The 19934-nt window shown below is 51.7% G+C and overlaps 1 protein-coding gene across 1 annotated transcript; it reads left to right on the plus strand.

Moving 5' to 3' along the window:
• Positions 1-1440: 1440 nt before the first annotated feature.
• Positions 1441-18851, plus strand: LOC144717325 (acyl-coenzyme A thioesterase THEM4-like). Its single transcript, XM_078592808.1, has 7 exons — positions 1441-1733; positions 7729-7954; positions 10454-10613; positions 11653-11763; positions 13129-13253; positions 15253-15331; positions 16772-18851. Exons 1-7 carry the CDS (start codon positions 1632-1634, stop codon positions 16830-16832), a joined length of 864 nt encoding a protein of 287 aa, XP_078448934.1. The 5' UTR covers positions 1441-1631; the 3' UTR covers positions 16833-18851.
• Positions 18852-19934: the final 1083 nt, after the last annotated feature.

Below are 19934 nucleotides of genomic sequence, written 5' to 3' on the forward strand. Positions count from 1 at the left end.
ACATTGAAAATGTGGATACAATTTACCAAATGGAACTGGCTGAACTGCAGAATTGTGACTCTCTGAAAGACGCATTCAAGTCAAGCAGCCTTCATAATTTCTATGCATCTCTCCCCTCTGAGACATATCCTCATCTCAGGAACCATGCACTCAAAATGGCAACCATCTTTGGCAGCACTTATGTCTGTGAACAGACTTTTTCCAGAATGAAACATTTGAAATCTCCAACCAGATCTAGACTAACTGATGCACACTTGCATCACTTGTTACGACTAGCAGTGACAAATATGGAACCGGACATTGACCATCTCAGCCAAAAGCAGGCCCATAGTTCCAATTGAAATACTGGCAAGTTTGTTGATTTAACTTTACTTGTTCTTCTTTTTAAATATTGTATTTGTTCCCGTTTTGTTTCTTCACTTCAAAATAAGATATATGCAGTGTGCATAGGAATTTGTTCATAGTTTTTTTTTAACTATAGTCCGGCCCTCCAACGGTCTGAGGGACAGTGAACTGGCCCCCTGTTTAAAAAGTTTGAGGACCCCTGGTGTAGTGTATAGTAGTGTAGTGTATAGTAGTGTAGTGTATAGTAGTGTAGTGTATAGTAGTGTAGTGTATAGTGTAGTGTGTAGTAGTGTAGTAGTGTAGTGTATCGTGTAGTGTATAGTAGTGTAGTGTATAGTGTAGTGTATAGTGTAGTATACTAGTACAGCACACCGGTTGTGTGTTGGAGAGCAAAGCCACAACATTTACAAACTGAGTACCGACGTTTCGCCAGTAATTTCAACCGGCATCATCAGGCGACAGCCAGATTCGTGGAGAAATCCTCCTGATTCGTTCCTGAGATAGAGTTGGTAGATGTGATGACGTCACTTGTGAGCCCTTGACGCTGATTGGCCCCTCTCAGCATTAACATAATTTATCAATCATTCTGTCGCGGGGCGGGTGGGTGGGCAGAGGGAGGGGGAGGAGCTAAATCGTGACGTCACGAAGTGGGGGGGGAGATGTGGGCGTGGACCACTCGGCGTGACGTCATCAGGAGTGGGCGGTGGGTTCATCAAAAGGGGGGGGGGGGGAGGGGCTATTACGTAATGTCACGAGGTGGAGTTTCATAATTCAGTGTAGGCGTGGCCAAGCCCAGTGGGAGTGACGTCACCGCGAGTGGGCGTGTCTTGGTGGTGGTTGGGGGGCGTGGCCATCCTCTCTCTCTTTATAGAGGTGGGCCCGGGGTGGGCGTGGTCATTGTCGAAGTAGGCGTGGCGTCGGGCGGAAGTGGGCGGAGGTAGGCGTGGTTAAGCGGCGGCGGGCAGAAGTAGGCGTGGCGTCGGGCGAAAGTGGGCGGAAGTAGGCGTGGCTAAGCGGCGTCGGGCGGAAGTAGGTGTGGCCAAGCGCGTCGTCGGGCGGAAGTGGGCGTTGACATGTGGCGACGTTCACGCCCCCCTCCCCACCACGTGACTCGAGCCGGCCGGTCACTTAGCTGACTTGGGTTGACAGGTTGTTGGCGCGGCTTGATTGAAGCTTCCGTTAGTTAGTTAATTAGTTAATCAATAAGCGACGGTGGTGGTGGTGGTGGGGGGTGGGGGTGTTTAACTTTCCTTTATTTTGTTTCTCTCTGGCCGCAATCTCCGGCGATGCTGCGGCCGAGGACGATTTGCCGCTTGGCTGCGGTGCCGCGGATTATGACGATGACGACGACGACGACCAGGCCGCGGTCGGTTCAACTCCAGTCCCAGGTGTGGTGGTGGTGGTGGTTGTTGTGGTGGTGGTGGTGATGGTTGGTTGTGGTGGTGGTGGTGATGATGATGGTTGTGGTGGTAGTGGTTGTGGTGGTGATTTGGTGGTGATGGTTGTGGTGGTGGTGATGGTTGTGGGGGTGGTTGTGGGGGTGGTTGTGGAGGTGGTTGTGGTGATGGTGATGGTTGTGGTGGTGGTGATGGTTGTGGTGGTGGTGATGGTTGGTTGTGGTGGTTGTGGTGGTGGTGGTGGTGGTTGTGGTGATGGTTGGATGTGGTGGTGGTGATGGTTGGTTGTGGTGGTGGTGATGGTTGTGGTGGTGATTTGGTGATGGTTGTGGTGGTTGTGGTGATGGTTGGTTGGTGGTGGTGATGGTTGTGGTGGTGGTGATGATTTGTTGTGGTGGTTGTGGTGGTGGTGATGGTTGGATGTGGTGGTGGTGGTGGTGATGGTTGGTTGTGGTGGTGATGGTTGGTGGTGATGGTTGTGGTGGTGGTGATGGTTGTGGTGGTGGTGATGGTTGGTTGTAGTGGTTGTGGTGGTGGTGATGGTTGGATGTGGTGGTGGTGGTGGTGATGGTTGGTTGTGGTGGTGATGGTTGGATGTGGTGGTGGTGGTGGTGATGGTTGGTTGTGGTGGTGATGGTTGTGGTGGTGGTGGTGGTGATGGTTGGTTGTGGTGGTGGTGATGGTTGGTTGTGGTGATGGTTGGTTGTGGTGATGGTTGGTTGTGGTGGTGGTGATGGTTGTGGTGGTGATGGTTGTGGTGGTGATGGTTGTGGTGGTGGTGATGGTTGTGGTGGTGATTTGGTGGTGGTGATGGTTGGTTGGTGGTGGTGATGGTTGTGGTGGTGGTTGTTTGGTGATGGTTGTGGTAGTGGTGATGGTTTGTTGGTTGGTGGTGGTGTTGTTTGGTTATGGTGGTGGTTGTTTGGTGGTGGTGATGGTTAGTTGTGATGGTGGTGGTGATGGTTGGTTGGTTGTGGTGATGGTTGGTTGTGGTGATGGTTGGTGGTGGTGATGGTTGTGGTGATGGTTGGTTGGTGGTGGTGATGTTTGGTTGGTGGTGGTGATGGTTTGTTGGTTGTGGTGATGGTTGGTTGTGGTGGTGGTGGTTGGTGGTGGTGATGGTTTGTTGGTTGTGGTTGGTTGGTGGTGATGGTTTGTTGGTTGTGGTGATGGTTGGTTGTGGTGATGGTTGGTGGTGGTGATGGTTGTGGTGATGGTTGGTTGTGGTGATGGTTGGTTGTGGTGATGGTTTGTTGTGGTGTTGGTTGGTTGTGGTGATGGTTGGTTGTGGTGATGGTTGGTTGTGGTGATGGTTGTGGTGATGGTTGGTGGTGGTGATGGTTTGTTGGTTGTGGTGATGGTGGTGGTGATGGTTGGTTGTCGTGATGGTTGGTGGTGGTGATGGTTGTGGTGATGGTTGGTTGTGGTGATGGTTGGTTGTGGTGGTGGTGGTGGTTGGTTGGTGGTGATGGTTTGTTGGTTGTGGTGATGGTTGGTTGTGGTGATGGTTGGTGGTGGTGATGGTTGTGGTGATGGTTGGTTGTGGTGATGGTTGGTTGTGGTGATGGTTGGTTGTGGTGGTGGTCATGGTTGGTGGTGGTGATGGTTGTGGTGATGGTTGGTGGTGGTGATGGTTTGTTGTGGTGGTGGTGGTGGTTGGTGGTTATGCAACACGCGTCTCTCTGTACCCCGTAATGCACCAAATGACCTCTCACGGTCGTTTTAAAAGTTTTCTTAATCCGCTCCAGAAGTATCCGCTGGTGTGGTGAGGGGTGTGTGGGGGAGAGGTTGAGGGCGGGCCCTGCAACAACAGCGGTGGACATTCCACGTTACTGTGGCGGGAGACCGGTGAATAACTTCCAATGGTGACAGGAATGACGTGATGTGAGTTAGCGGCCGCGCGATTTTGTGTATTTTGTTTGTAATCGTCGATTACAAACAAAAAAAACGAGTGGGCGCTTGCGAGGTTAATCGACATTGGTTGCCCTCTGGGCGGACTCGTACCCCGCCATGGTAATGTGGAGTTGCCACACTGGCACAGCAACAGTAAGTAATATTTAAAAAAAACTTTTTTAAAAACACGCTTTAATGAAATGTACTAGTAATGGAAGAACTCCACGACTCCAGGAAGTGGCCCCGAAGTTTGCCACAACGTAAGGGGGCCGTGGTGATTTACAGCCAAAGTCAGTTTTGAGCGTGGACAATTAGAGCCAAGCCGAAACATAACATGTAAAAAATAATGTTTCAAAATGTTTTTATGATAGAATATCGTTTTGTCATCAGTGTGACATAAGTATACCAAGTTTTGCAGTCGATAGCACATTGGGAAGTGGGTTAAATTGAGTTACAAGATTTGAGCATACGACAACGACAACAACAGTGAGTTAATAGAAAGCGTGTAAAAAGAGCAATCAAAATGTTTTTTTATGATAGAATATATTATTGTCATCAGTATGACATAAGTATATCAAGTTTGCAGTCGATGCCACATTGGGAAGTGGGTTAAATTTGAGTTACAAGATTTGAGGATACGACAACGACAGACAGAGTGAGTTCATAGAAAGCGTGTAAAAAGATCGTTTAAATGTTGTATTTATTTTTTATGATAGAATATAGTCATCAGTAAGACATAACTATACCAAGTTTGCAATCGATGCCACATTGGGAAGTGGGTTAAATTTGAGTTACAAGATTTGAGGATACGACAACAACAGAGTGAGTTAATAGAAAGCGTGTAAAAGGTTGTTGAAATTTATTTTTTTATTTTTTATGATAGAATATAGTATTGTCATCAGTAAGACATAAGTATACCAAGTTTGCAGTCTGCACCACATTGGGAAGTGGGTTAAAATAGAGTTACAAGATTTGAGGATACAACAACAACAGAGTGAGTTAATAGAAAGCGTGTAAAAAGATTGTTAAAAAAATGTATTTATTTTTTATGATAGAATATGGTATTGTCATCAGTAAGACATAACTATACCAAGTTTGCATTCAATACCGCATTGGGAAGTGGGTAAAAGTTTATTTACAAGATTTGAAGATACAACAACAACAGTGAGTTAATAGAAAGCGTGTAAAAAGTTCGTTTTATTTATTTTTTTATGATAAGTGGGTAAAAGTGTATTTACAAGATTGGAGGATACAACAACAACAGAGTGAGTTCATAGAAAGCGTGTAAAGAAATTAGCTATTTGGTGTTTGGACATCATAACACCTCCTGTGTTATATTGCCAGAAAGGGTAAAACCCCCGTATTCTTCTAATATTTGTTTCACTAAAGATGCAGGTTTTTTGCCCCCAACCTCCCCACCTATCCCACCTTTGTGATACGAGACCCAGTGTGTTTACCGTGCGGTGCGATATACAGGATAACAAATATATGATTTTTATTTTGTGGTATATTATTTTTATTGTGTTATTTTTCTACCCACGTGACTTTACCGAAAGAACCAAAGCGTATGGATCCCTGCAGTCACGAAAGTTTCAAATCAAGAACTGATAGTGCCATAATTTAAGCGTTAACATTGTATTTGAAGCCCCCCCCCCCATCTATGAACAAGACGGCGTGACCTCTGTGCCAGTGTAGGGACCCAGCGTGACGCCGATGGGAGCTCACGACATTTCCTCTCCCCCCCCAACACACACACACACCCCTCCCACCCGTATCGATGTCAAGATTATTTCTCTCAGACATTCCTGGATGTTGACGTGCGCGTGTGTGTGCGTGTGTGTGCGCTCATGCGTGCGTGTGTGCGTGCGTGTGTGTTTGTGTGCGCGTGTGTGTGCGTGCGTGTGTGTGTATGTGCGTGCGTGCGCGCGTGTGCGTATGTGCGCGTGCTTGCGTGTGTGTGTGCGTGTGTGTACCGTTCCGGCCTTCATAGGTGCTCGCTAACAGCACTTGCCCCTACAGTCTGTTAAGGCTATACGGGGATCTTTGTCTTTGTGCGTGCGTGTGTGTGTGTGTGCGTGCGCGTGTGTGTGTGCGTGCGTGTGGGCGTGTGTGTATGTGCGTGCGTGAGTGTGTGCTTGTGTATGTGCGTGCGTGCGCGCGTGTGCGTATGTGCGCGTGTGTCCGTGCGCGTGTGTCCGTGCGTGTGTGTGCGTGCGTGTGTGTACCGTTCCGGCCTTCATAGGTGCTCGCTAACAGCACTTGCCCCTACAGTCTGTTAAGGCTATACGGGGATCTTTGTCTGTGTGCGTGTGTGTGTGCGTGTGTGTGCGTGTGTGCGCGCACGGCACAGTAGTTGACGCGGGAGGGGGCGCACAGGTGGTGCATTGGGCCAGTAGTCATCTCACTCTGTCCACCCCATGGCACCACCTGGGTCTGTTCCGTGACCGTTCCTGCCGGCGGGCGTTCGACACTTCACGTGGCCTTAACGTGCACCTAGCCTGGCACAGACTGCCGTGGTGACGTCGCCGCCACTGAGTGGCGAATGGCGGTTGTTGTTGTCGCCTCAAAGTGCACCTAGCCTGGCACAGGCTACTGAACAGTCGGAGGCAGTCGCCCCTCCAACAACAACGGAGGGCAGAGGAGCGACGCTCTCACAACAACGAGCCGAGCGGCTAAAACGCAGCAAGTTGTGGCACAGTAGCGGGCACAGGTGGGTCTGTCCCGTGACCTGTCAGCGAGCGTGGTAGCCTCAAAGTGCACCTGGCCTGGCACAGACGCCGTGGTGACGTCACCGCCACTTCGTGGCGAATGGCGGTGTATTGGTATTGCCAAAAGCGTTAATAATAATAGCCGGGGTTTTACCTGTGTTGTACCGGGAGCGGTGGCGCAGTGGTTAGCGCACTGCGTTACGAACCCACCTGCCCCCCCAACTCTACGACCAACAACAACCAGTAGCGAATATTTGAACCGGTTCTGAGCCTCCACTTAGGTCGACTCGGCCTCAAATGGAGTGCTTGTTGTGGTGTCATAGGTGCTGCTACTCACTAACGGGGTTTACCCCGAAAAGTAGTTTTAATCTTTCTCTTTTGTGTATGTGTGTATGTCAGTATCACTACGTGTATGTCTGTCTGTGTGTTTGTCTTTGATCTGTGTGTGTGTGTCGGTATGTATGTATGTGAATGTGTCTGTGGCTACCTCTGTGTCTGTCTGTGTGTGTGTGTCTCTCTCTCTGTGTCTGTATGTGAGTTTCTCTGTTTGTCTCTGTGTATATATCAGTGCCTCTGTGTGTGTGTCTCTCTCTGTGTGTCTCTCTCTCTGTGTGTTTGTATGTGAGTGTCTCTGTGTGTGTCTCTCTGTCTGTCTGTGAGTGCCTCTGTGTGTGTGTGTCTCTCTGTGTGTCTGTATGTGAGTGTCTCTGTGTGTGTGTGTGTCTCTCTCTGTGTCTGTATGTGAGTTTCTCTGTCTTTGTCTCTGTGTATATATCAGTGCCTCTGTATGTGTGTGTCTCTCTGTGTGTCTGGATGTGAGTGTCTCTGTGTGGGTGGGGAGCGGTAGTGAAGCGTTTAGCGCGCTGCGCTATGAACCTGGCGACCCGGGTTCGATTCCCGCTCACGGCCAACACCAGTGACGATTATCTGAACCGGTCCTGGGCCTCCCCTAGGTCGACTCAGCCTTAAATGAGTACCTGGTGCGGTGTGTAAACATCGCCACTGGGGAGACAAAGGCGGTCGGGCGTGGTGCTGGCCACCCACCCCCTCGTGTGCCGTTCCGGCCTTCATAGGTGCTCGCTAACAGCACTTGCCCCTACAGTCTGCTATGGCTATACGGGGGATCTTTGTTGTCTCTGTGTGGCACTGCGCTCGCCACAACCGTCTGTTAAAACGCTACACGGGGATCTTTGTCTTTATCTGCGTGCGTGTGTGTGTGAGAGATCACCCCCAACAGTCTACAAACCAACACGGGGACATCTACGCGTGTGAGCCGTCCGTGCGTGCCCAGCACTTGCCCCGACTCCCCTGCGCGTAGACTACATGGTGGGAGGACATGCGTCTATATCGTATGTCTCCGTGCCTTTGTGGTCCCACTCCTCCAGCGGGCCGCTTCCGGAGAAGCCGGTGATCCGGCGGCGGTGACGGCGGCGGCGGCGGCATCTCCGTCGTCGTCGCTCGCCGAGCCGCACGACTACAGCCTGCCCAACGGCAGCTGGACGGAGCGCACGCTGGCGCTGTACCAGGCGTACCTGGCGCGCACGCCCCAGGGCGGAGGCTCCGGCTGGGAGAGGGTGCCCTCCTACAACCGCACTATCCTGCACGAGACCAGTGAGCGTGGGGGGGAGGGGGGGAGGGCAAGGACACCTAAAACCACGAAGCTGCTTTTTATGTAGCGGGCGTAGAGGCGTAGCGGGTGACATCACGTCACGCGCGCCCTCGGAGAGAGCGGCGTCGTCGCGGGACGTGACGTCATGTTCCCCAGGGGGCTATTTAAAGGGGGACCCGGGATGTGACCGGGGTTCGTCGGGGGTAGGAGTGGGGAACTCGGGGTAGTTGGTCCTCACACGAGGCCAGGGGAGGCTACTCCGCCCGAACGGCCGAGGTTGGGGGTGGTCCCGGGGCAGGGTGGAGAGCCGCGTTGGACGGGGTGTAGGGATCCCAGTCCCCTGTCCCCTATTGGCTAGGGGGGTTTTTGATCCGGCGTAAGCCCTTCAATAAACGTGGCATGAGCCCCTAACGTCAACCTGCCTCGGGGTCGTGAATTGCACCTCGACACAGGTAACGGTTAAATTTCGATTGAAAGCTTCTTTCGTGACTGCAGGGATTCATCTTCTTGGTTCTTTCGGTAAAGTCACGTAGAAGGGAAGTAATAAAATAATTCTCACGACGTTTCGGCCACAACGCAAGCGGCCGTCCTCAGGTGAAAACCAGGTCTGTCGAGGCAACAGCGTCTGATAGACCTGGTTTTCACCTGAGGACGGCCGCTTGCGTTGTGGCCGAAACGTCGTGAGAATTGTTTTATTATGTTTTATTTGTATTATTTTATTACTTCCCTTCTACGTGACGACTTTACCGAAAGAACCAAGAAGACGGGTAACGGTGTCGAGCCGTGCTTCGTGATGCCCTGTGGGGTTGTAGACTCGGGACGGAGGAGGCCAGGGTCGAACATTCAGGGCTGCTTGAATGTTCACGTCAACGTCCGCACTACTCTCCGTTTCGTCGCGAGTGCTCGCTACGCCCCGTCTCTTAGCCCTCTCTCCCGGCTCCCTCGGCCTTCGTCCAGGTTACCTCGTGCTCTTCCACCCGTAGCCTCCTGTGTCTCTCCGGCCCAGGAGCCTTTCTACCTGACTCTCCTTAGGTCTCTCACCCCTCCTCTTCCATCCAGGTTCCCCTTTATCCCCTTAGCCCGGGCTCCTCCCTTTTACCTGGTTCTCCTCCTTCTACCTGCCCCCACCCCCCCACTAGTAGATGTCTCACTCTGTCTACTGACCCTCCCCCCCACTACCTGCCCCCCCCACTAGTAGATGTCTCACTCTGTCTACTGACCCCCCCCCCACTACCTGCCCCCCCCCCACTAGTAGATGTCTCACTCTGTCTACTGACCCCCTCCTACCTGCCCCCCCCCACTAGTAGACGTCTCACTCTGTCTACTGACCCCCTCCTACCTGCCCCCCCCCACTAGTAGACGTCTCACTCTGTCTACTGACCCCCCTCTTACCTGCCCCCCCCCCACTAGTAGATGTCTCACTCTGTCTACTGACCCCCTCCTACCTGCCCCCCCCCCCACTAGTAGATGTCTCACTCTGTCTACTGACCCCCTCCTACCTGCCCCCCCCCCCACTAGTAGACGTCTCACTCTGTCTACTGACCCCCCCTGCTACCTGCCCCCCCCCACTAGTAGATGTCTCACTCTGTCTACTGACCCCCTCCTACCTGCCCCCCCCCCCACTAGTAGATGTCTCACTCTGTCTACTGACCCCCTCCTACCTGCCCCCCCCCCACTAGTAGATGTCTCACTCTGTCTACTGACCCCCCTTCTACCTGGCTCCCCCACCAGCAGACGTAACGGCATAGCGGGTAACGGCATAGCGGGTAACGGCATAGCGGGTAACGGCATACCGAGTAACGGGATACCTCTGCAGCAATCCACGTAGCTTCTTTTTCAGAAGCGACCCGGCCACGAATGAGAGCCCGCCGAAGCAGCTCGTCGCCGTTGTCGTCGTTGTAGCAGAAGCCGAACAACTCGGAAACGAGTGACGTCGATTCTAAACGTGGAGGGGACAAAGCCGGAGGACCCCGAGAAAAATCCACGCGGCCACGGGGGAGAGAGAAATATACAGCAGCAGCAGGCGTCAGGGGTCGTGATCGAACCCACGACCTCCTGTATACCAGGCGAGGGCGTTAGCATCTCCCAGCCACCGCGTGTTGCCTAACCTGGCAGAGGAGCAGAGGTCGCAAACGGGTTTTGATTCCTTACCCGTACCCGTACCCGGCCGCACCAGGGTCGCAAACGGCTACCCGTACCCGGCCGGGTACGGGTAGCCGGGTATCGGGTAGGGTACGGGTATCGGGTAGGGTACGGGTATCGGGTAGGGTATCGGGTAGGGTATCGGGTAGGGTACGGGTATCGGGTAGAATACGGGTATCGGGTAGAGTACGGGTATCGGGTACCCGGTTGCGACCTCTGCAGAGGAGTTCCGTGGCCCCGTCAATACCTCCCCTCCATCATCACTCACTACCCCCCCCGCCGTCCCTCCACGTACCCCCCCCCCCAACCCACCACCACGCCCCTCCCCCCCCACCCCCCGTGCGCGTGTCCCATCTCAGAGTACCGCGCGCGTCCCCGCAAGCCGCGGCCGGAGCGTCTGCTGACGCGCAACACGGATGTGGTGGGCGCCGGCTTCGAGTACGCCGCCTTCCACAGCGGTGGCGAGCGACGCACCGTCTGCATCTTCCAGCCGGGGCCGCTGCTCGAGGGCTTTCCTGGGTGCGTGTGTGTGTGCGTGTGTGCGTGTGTGGTGTGTGTGTGTGCATGTGTGGCGTGTGTGTGTGCGTGTGGTGTGTGCGTGTGGTGTGCGTGTGTGCGTGTGTGGCGTGTGTGGTGTGTGTGTGCGTGTGCGTGTGTGTGGGTGTGTGTGCGTGTGTGCGTGTGTGTGTGCGTGTGTGGTGTGTGTGTGTGTGTGCATGTGTGGCGTGTGTGGCGTGTGTGTGTGCGTGTGGTGTGTGCGTGTGTGTGTGCGTGCGCGTGTGCATGCGTGTGTGCGCGTGTGCGTGTGTGTGTGCGTGTTTGTGGGTGTGTGTGTGTGGTGTGTGCGTGTGTGTGTGTGCGTGCGTGTGTGTGCGTGTGTGTGTGCGTGTGGGTGTGTGGTGTGTGCGTGTGTGGCGTGTGTGTGCGTGTGCGGGGAGCAGTGGTGTAGCAGCTAGCGCTACGCTCCGCTACAAAACCCGGCGACCCGGGTTCGATTCCCGCTCACGGACAACGCCGGCGAGGATTATCTGAACCGGTCCTGGACCTCCCCTAGGTCGACTCGGCCTCAAATGAGTACCTGGTGCGGTGTGTAGTAAACATCGCCACTGGGGAGACAAAGGCGGTCAGGCGTGGCGCTGGGCACCCCACCCACTCGTGTGCCGTGCCGGCCTTCATAGGTGCTCGCTAACAGCACTTGCCCCTACAGTCTGTTAAGGCTATACGGGGCATCTTTGTGGTGGTGATATTGTTGAGATATTGGTTCGATTCCTGCTCACGGGCCAACCAGTGACGATTATTTTATTATTTTCCTTCTACGTGACTTTACCGAAAGAACCAAGAAGATGAATCCCTGCAGTCACGAAAGCTTTAAATCGAAACAGATTTTTGTTGTTTAGTTTGTTGTTTGTTGCCTTTCCCGCGCACCTCCGATTAGCACCGTAGGCTACGTACGGTTCGAAAGCAGTTCCACGTACGTACGTCCGCCCCTTGCCCTCCCTCATCCTGCCGACGCCCCCCCCACTCTCCCGCCCCCCGCTCGGTGTCTCCCCAATCACAGCTTGGTCCACGGCGGTGCTCTGGCCGCGCTCATCGACGGGATAGCCGGCACCTGCGCACGCAAAGTCGCCGGGAGGATCATGACGGCGAACCTCAACATCGACTATCGGAGGTGCGTGTTGTTGCAGCCCGCCCGTCTGCCCGCCCGTCAGCCCGCCCGTCAGCCCGCCGATCAGTATATCGGGCGAACCGCGTGTTTTTAACGATCGATCGTTCGTGGCCGGTCGCCATCGCGAGCTATTGCACACACTCAACTCGCGGTAAGCACGGTCTGGTTAAGGCTACACGGTGGGGGACCTTTATCTGTGTGTCTGTGTGTATGACCGGCTCCAGAGGTCTCGCTCCGAATCGGTCGAGCGGCAATATCTTTTCATCGGTTGCGTAACGCTGTGTGGAAGCTACCTGGTCTGTCGCTCCGCACGAAGCTTCAAGTCTTCTCGGCCACAGTCATTCCCTCCCTTCTATACGCTTGCGAAACGTGGACCCCCCTAATGGAGCATCTTCGCCGGTTGGAAACATTTAGGCTGGCCTGCCTACGATCCATCCTGGGTTTAACCAGGCTGGATTGTGTGAGGAGCTCACAAATCCTTGGAAGATGTGGGCAAAGTCCCATCGGTGAGCTCCTCCGGCAGGCAAGTCTGCGTTGGCTGGGTCATGTAGCCCGCATGCCCAGCCACCACATGCCTAAACAGCTTTTGTTCGGCCGGATCGAGGGGGCTAGACGGGCGCGGCACGGGCTAGAGAAGAGATGGAGTGATGTGGTACAAGAGGACGTGGAGCTGAGTGGACTTGACGATGACTGGTACCAGCGGTGTCAAGATCGGCCTCTGTGGAGGAGGCTCGTGAAGGACGCTACTGGGCAGTTGGAGGCAGTCGCCCTCCAACGACAACGGAGGGTGGAGGAGCGACGCTCACAACAACGAGCGGAGCGCCGGGTGGCTAAAGCACAGCAAGTTGGTACAGTAGGGGGCACAGGTGGTGCATCAGCCAGTCATCTCGGTCATCTCAGTCAGTCGACCCGTGGCACCTGGGTCTGCCCCGTGACCTCCTGCCAGCGGGCGTTCGACACTTCACGTGGCCTCAACATGCACATGGCCTGGCACAAGCGTCGTGGTGACGTCACCGCCACTTAGTGGCAAATGGCGGTTGTTGTTGGGTGGGAAGCGGTAGTGTAGCGGTTGGCGTGCTATGAACCCGGCAACCTGAGTTCGATTCCTGCTTATGGCCACCACCGGTGACGATTATCTGAACCGGTCCTGGGCCTCCCCGAGGTCGACTCAGCCTCAAATGAGTACCTGGTGCGGTGTGTAGTAAACATCGCCACCGGGGAGACAAAGGCGGTCGGGCGTGGTGCTGGCCACCCACCCCTTCGTGTGCCGTTCCGGCCTTCATCGGTGCTCGCTGACAGCACTTGCCCCTACAGTATGCCAAGGCTACACGGGGGATCTTTGTCTTTGTGTGTCTGTCCGTGCTGCAGCCCCGTGTCCCTGAGAAGCACGGTGCTGCTGGACGCCCACGTCACCAAGGTGGACGGCAGGAAGGTGTTCACGACGTGCCGCGTGCTCTCGCACGACGAGAGCACCGTGCACACCGACTGCACGGGTAGGTGCAGCACACGCAGCAGTACGCGGAGTACGTGCAGTTGTGCAGCACGCAGTGTGCGCTCGGTACCCGCAATACACGCAGTACGCACACGCAGTATGCACACGCAGTAAGTACAGCACTCAGTATGCAGTACGTGGAGTACGTGCAGTATGCGCAGTGCGCAGTACGTGCAAACAGTACGCTCACACACAAACAGTACGCACGCGCAGTACCCACATGCACTGCGAACACACGCACGAGGAGTACGCGCACACGCGCAGTACGCACTCGTGAGCAGTGAGCACACGCAGCACTCGAAACGTAGTACAGTAAAAGCTTGGATTGCGAGCATAATTCGTTCCGGAAACGTGTTTTATAATCCAAAGCACTCGTATATCAAAGCACTCGTACATCAGTTGTGATCACGTGACGCTCGGCAGACAAAGCGTATAGTACGTACTGCTCGTATTGCAAGACCTCGCTCGTTTATCAAATTAATATTAATTAAAAAAATTAGCTCGTCTTGTAAAACACCCGCAGACCAAGTTACTCGCATTCCAAGGTTTTACTGTACTTGAAACGCAGTACTTGAAACGCAGTACGCGCACACAGTACGCGCACTCTACTCTACTCTATTTAGAATGTATATGGCACTCTGTCCAGGGTACGTACAAGCGCACAAACACGCTCGCAACAACAGCCGCCAGTCGCCACTCAGCGACGGCGATGTCATTTTAGTGGCCAGCAGAGCGCGACATTTGTACCGCCTGAACGTGCCGCTGGCATCGTGCGCACGAATAGGATCGCCGCTATAAATAAACGAAACAATTTTTTTTATTTTGCCAGGTAAGGCCCACCGAGCTACGTGGCTGTTTTTTTTGCAGACGCGACGTGGCCATCGCAAGTGACTGCTCAACCAAATCACGTGGAAACTTGTAGCCGAATATTTGAAACACGTGACGTCGATTCTAAACGCGGGGGGAAAAACCAGAGGGCCCGGACAAAAATCTAACGCGACCACGGGGAGAGAGAGAGAGAGAGAGGGACACGCAAACTCCAAATATACAGCAGGCGTCAGGGTCGGGATCGAACCCTCGACCTCCTGCACACCAGGCAAGGTAGTTAACATCTCCTATCCACCGTGATGATGATTATGATGATGAGAGAGACACGCAAACTCCAAATACGCAGCAGGCGTCAGGGTCGGGATCGAACCCACGACCTCCTGCACACCAGGCGAGGCTGTTAACATCTCCTAGCCACCGTGATGATGATGATGAGAGAGACACGCAAACTCCAAATATACAGCAGCAGGCATCGTCAGGGGTCGGGATCGAACCCACGACATCTTGTATGACCAGTCGAGGTAGTTAACATCTCTCCATAACTACCATCGGCACCAGAATTTAATTACCATCGCCAGCATTAATAGCAACGCAATCATCATAACCACCGACACCACTGTCGTTGTCAACACGTCGCTGTTAATCCAAACGTCGCAAAACCAAAACGGCAACGGCCGTAAGTGTCGGTGACGTCATCACGGCACATTTTGAAGCTGTCGCGTCACGCGTGGAGGGCTCCCTGCTTGCAGGAGGTCACGGGACAGACCCGGGTGTTGCGAGTTACCTGTTGCCAAGTTGACACAGCTGACACACACACACAGAGTCACAACAAACATCTCCTCCTGTGTGTAGTGCTGTTAGCGAGTAGCAGCATCACCTATGAAGGCCGGCACTGTGGCACACGAGGGGGTGGGTGGCCAGCACCACCACACCCGGCCGCCTTTGTCTCCCCGGCGGCGATGTTTACTAGACACCGAACCAGGTTACTCATTTAAGGCCGAGTCGACCTAGGGGAGGGGGGCCCAGGACAGCTTCAGACAATCGTCACCGGTGTTGGTGGCCGTGAGCGGGAATCGAACCCGGGTCGCTCACGGCACTCGAGATAACGACGACAACGCTACGATCGCCGTTGATGTTTCCCCGTGCTCCCGGTCTGTCCGTTGCCCCCGCAGCTCTGTTCATCCTCGTGGACGAGGCGAAGATTCGACAACTCAAGGAGATTTTCTTACAGAACGAAGGACGTCAAAACACGTAAACCACCCCTCGCCCCGCGACCTCCTTGGGACCTTGAGATGCAGCGATAGCGGTTACCCCCCCCCCCCCCCCATCATCTTAGGGGGAAAAATCTATATAATGAAACGTAATAACACTGGTCAACAAAAAAAAAACATTTTTTTCTGGCCTGGATTTTTGCAGCTGTTTTAGACTAATTTCACAGGGTGCGGATTCCAAATCTGATCTCAGATTTGCTCTATCACATCTCATTTTTAAATCCTTTATATTAAGTTCACTTGCTTGCTTGCTTGCGCGCTTACAACCGTGCAAATCTTTCGGTCGTTTTTTAACTCACTTCCCGTGATCCAATCGAGCTGACATTTTGCACACAGACTCGTTGTGCGTGACAATTAATTTTCGTGAAAAAAAAATTCAAAAAATTTCCACTTTTTAGGAAACAAAAAAAATTCATATTTTATTTAAAATACCAATGTGATAAAAATGAAACTCTTACTCAAGAAAAACAGAAATGAATAATAAAATAAAACCGATGCCACGCATATAAAGGATTTATAGTGAAAAACTTTGTTTTTACGGGTTAATTTTTTATGCTATCGGCAATATTTGATATCTCAAAAAACCTGATGTGATAGACAAAAACTAATGCCAGATTTGGAATCAGCATTAAAACCGTTGGAATACCTTATGCCAGAAAAAGTATGTTGACCAGTGTTATAGAAGAATTGAAAGTGGTGCGGGCGATGAAAAGTAATATATAAATGTGACGAAATTTTAAATTTCGATTTAAAGCTTTCTTGACTGCAGGGATTCATCTTCTTGGTTCTTTCGGTAAAGTCACGTAGAAGGGAAATAATAAAATAATAAAACATAATAAAATAATTCTCACGGAGAAGTAGGCGAGAATTTTAGTTTTATTGTTTTATTTTATTTATTTTATTATTTCCCTTCTACGCGACTTTACCGAAAGAACCAAGAAGATAAACGAGTTTAACTTTTAAATAAATAAATTGTCAAAAAAAAGTGTTGGATTTGTTGCCAGAAAAAAGAGGGAAAACCCCCCTATTTTTAATTTAAAAGGGTGTAAAAAAAACGATTATCATATTTTGCTACTGGCAAAGGAGGTTCCAATGTTCTTGGTTCTTTCGATAAAGTCACGTAGAATGGAGAAGACAGAGTCTGAATAAAGACTCTTGTCTTCTCGACAGACCTGTTCTTCACCTGAGGACGGCTGCTTGCGTTGTGGCCGAAACGTCGTGAGAATTATTTTATATGTTTTATTTTTATTATTTTATTATTTCCCTTCTACGCGACTTTACCGAAAGAACCAAGAAGATGAATCCCTGCAGTCACGAAAGCTTTAAATTGAGGTTCCAATGGTGAAATAAATTCTCGTCGTCATCCCGATCGATCGGCGCAATCCGATCTTACGCCCCATTCCGTGCCGGTTCCGCTCAGAGTCTTCACGAAAAACGCCGGATTGTGTGGCGACGTGGAAGAAGTTGCCGGAAGCGTTTGAAGGGACGCGGCGGAGCATGAGGGACTGCACGAACGACTACGCCAAAAACAAGATGAGACGCGGGGTGGTGGGTGGTGGGGGGTGGGTGGGTAAATTATCGTGGATTTTTATTTTTGTTGTTGGGACCTGAATTTTCTTCTCGAATATCGTGATTATGTTTCTTCTTATATTTCTATTTCTTCTACTTCTTCTTCTCCTACTTATATTTCTTCTACTTCTACTACTTCTACTACTTCTTCCCCCCCACCCTCCCGCCCGAATGTGTCAAGCAGTGAATATCGTCCACTCGGTTCTTCACGCTCCCGTTCCCGCTACAGTGACTGGGGTGCAGGGGTGTGGCTGGGGGCGTGGTCAGGGGCTGGGGGCGTGGTCAGAGGCTGGGGGCGTGGTCAGCGGCTGGGGGCGTGGTCTGGGGTGCAGGGGTGTGGCTGGGGGCGTGGTCAGGGGCTGGGGCGTGGTCAGGGGCTGGGGGCGTGGTCAGGGGCTGGGGGCGTGGTCTGTGGCTGGGGGCGTGGTCTGGCTGGGGGCGTGGTCTGGCTGGGGGCGTGGTCAGTGGCTGGGGGCACTTTTCAGTGGTGCACTTTACATGACCCCGTATATTTATCGCTGATCAATGTATTTTTTTGCGAGTGAATGTTCAAGTTGTACAATAACGATATTAAAAAACGGCACCTTTCGAAGTGGGGGCGGTGCGTTGGCGTGTTCTGGCGGGGCACAGAGGCCTGTGACGGGCCTGGCTTGGCTATGAGAGTCGGTGTTGTGATGTGTGTTTATTTAATGTTGTGACCACGATGGTGGTGGTGGTGGTGTGTTCTTGTGTTTGGCGGAGAGGGAGAACCGAGTTCGATTCCCGCTCACGGCCGCTAACGCCGGGGACGATGACACAATGTAACACGATTTTTGTCCCTGGCTAGTAAGTGTTATTTTTTAAATTGCTTATGCCTAAAAAGTATATAAAATGTCTGCTTTAACACGTGGGCGAATTGCTGGATGAAATTACCAGCGAAACGTCGAACACAAAAACTGTAAATGTTGTGGATTAACTCAACACATCGGTGGGCTAAAGTGGTGAACTATTTTGTTTTTTGTCCAACGTGACACTTTTTTTTTTTGCTGATTGGCCGTGTCGGGTGGTGGAGGGTTACGACGCATTTATAGACAACGCGATCTGACCCAAACACGTTTATTATGATTTCGATTTAAAGCTTTCGTGACTGCAGGAATTCATCTTCTTGGTTCTTTCGGTAAAGTCACGTAGAATGGAAATAATAAAATAATAAAAATAAACAATACAATTCTTATAAGAGTCAGACTCTGTCTACCCGACAGACCTGTTCTTCACCTGAAGACGGCTGCTTGCGTTGTGGCCGAAACGTCGTGAGAATTATTTTATTATGTTTTATTTTTTTCATTTTATTATTTCCCCTCTACGTGACTTTACCGAAAGAACCAAGAAGACGTTTATTATGAGTTATTATGCGTAGAAAATGCCTATTGTTCCGCACAAACTTTGCTTTTGTGACCAGGACTGTATGTGAAGGAGTGACACACACGTACACGTTTTCTCATTGAAAATCGGTACATTTCAAAATATCACGTAGGTGCTGCTTTTGCTAAGTGGGTATCTTGTGTCGTGTTATTTAATAAGTTAATTAATTCGCGCGTGTGTCAGTGTGCATCAAGGGGGCCAATGGCACCCTTTCCCATTAGAAGTATATCGAATGCGTGCCCGGTTTTCCGATTTCGTTCCCATGACGTACGCACGTGCGTACGTCATGGGAACGCAACCGGAAAGAAAAACCGAAATAAAATAACGGCACCGGGGGGGGGGGGGGGGGTGGCGGTCATTCAAAGAATGCCGCCACCTCCCCGAGTGAAATGAATGCCGAGTCGTTCGCCCCGCATCTTGCAGAACGTTGCCGGAAACGGGAGAGGGGGCGGGAGGAGGGTTTGGTGATTCGACGTAAATCAGGAGGGGCTATTGCTGGATAACAAATAAAACTTTCGCGTGTGAACATCCCCCCGTGTGTGATTCTCTGTGGGTGGGTCTCGTTGCGCGTGATGATGGCACAGCAAAAGCAGCGCGTTCAGGGGCTCGACGCAAATGTCGAGGTCTGCTCAGCCACGACAAGAGGGCTTCATCATGGGACCTCCTTTGCCAGTATCAAAATATACCAATAGGGTTTTCCCCTTTTTTTTCTGGCAACAAAACTGACACCTTTTGCAAGGAATCATGTCTACATTAACCACAATACTTGCAGTCAAATGCAAACAAAAACACAATGCTCTGGTAATTTATGCATTGTCTTTGAAACTGATTGGTCCACACCAGAGACAGCTTTCTTTGGAGCCTCGTCTCACATGGTGTTCGACCAGATGACGCCAAAAGGCGCACAGTTCAAGTTCAAGACAACGCAATACCAGAGTAATGAGAGCTCGGGGTAAGCAGCTACGGTCATCTGGTCGAACACCATCTGAGACGAAGCTCCAAAGAAAGCTGTCCTCTGGTGTGGACCAATCAGTTTCAAAGACAATGCATAAATTATCAGAGTATTGTGTTTTTGTTTGCATTTGACTGCAAGTATTGCGGTTAATGTAAACATGATTCCTTGCAAAAGGTGTCAGTTTTGTTGCCAGAAAAAAGGGGGAAACCCTATTGGTAAGAGGGCTTCAGCAGAGAGAGAGAGAGTTCGTGTCGTTTTGCCGTTCCTCCTCGGTTGAGAGGGAGCGCAGGCCGCAGTGGTTGGGTTCGCCATGTGGACGTGTGTTGAACTTCTTTCGCGCCGTACGTAGCCAGCCGTGCTTATCCCCTGTGGGCTGGTGGAACCAGCGAGTTCCTACCAGTAGCATCTCCTAGCCACCACGGCAACGAGTCCCATAGCAAACGCTGCCCAGTAACTGAATGTCAAAACGGTGTGAGGTTTCGTTATACATGTTTTTTTAATCAAAAAAAAGGGTTAAATCCGACACGATAATATTACAACTCAATACGCATACGGACCCGCTATGGCAATGCTACATTGAAAACAACATTTTTTTTATAAAGTCTACAATATTTATCTATGCAACACTTTGAAATACCTAAAATATTAATACATCGAG

Source organism: Lampetra planeri, chromosome 3 (assembly GCF_965212315.1).
Source record: "Lampetra planeri chromosome 3, kcLamPlan1.2.h2, whole genome shotgun sequence".
NCBI classification, from domain to species: Eukaryota; Metazoa; Chordata; class Hyperoartia; order Petromyzontiformes; family Petromyzontidae; genus Lampetra; species Lampetra planeri.

Bases quoted from the DNA above. Each gene is read 5' to 3' on its own strand.
- LOC144717325 (XM_078592808.1), top strand. From the start codon at position 1,632: ATGCTGCGGCCGAGGACGATTTGCCGCTTGGCTGCGGTGCCGCGGATT. The intron at 7,955-10,453 runs GTGAGCGTGGGG...GTCCCATCTCAG, and splicing joins CACTATCCTGCACGAGACCA to AGTACCGCGCGCGTCCCCGC. The intron at 15,332-16,771 runs GTAAACCACCCC...GGTTCCGCTCAG, and splicing joins AACGAAGGACGTCAAAACAC to AGTCTTCACGAAAAACGCCG.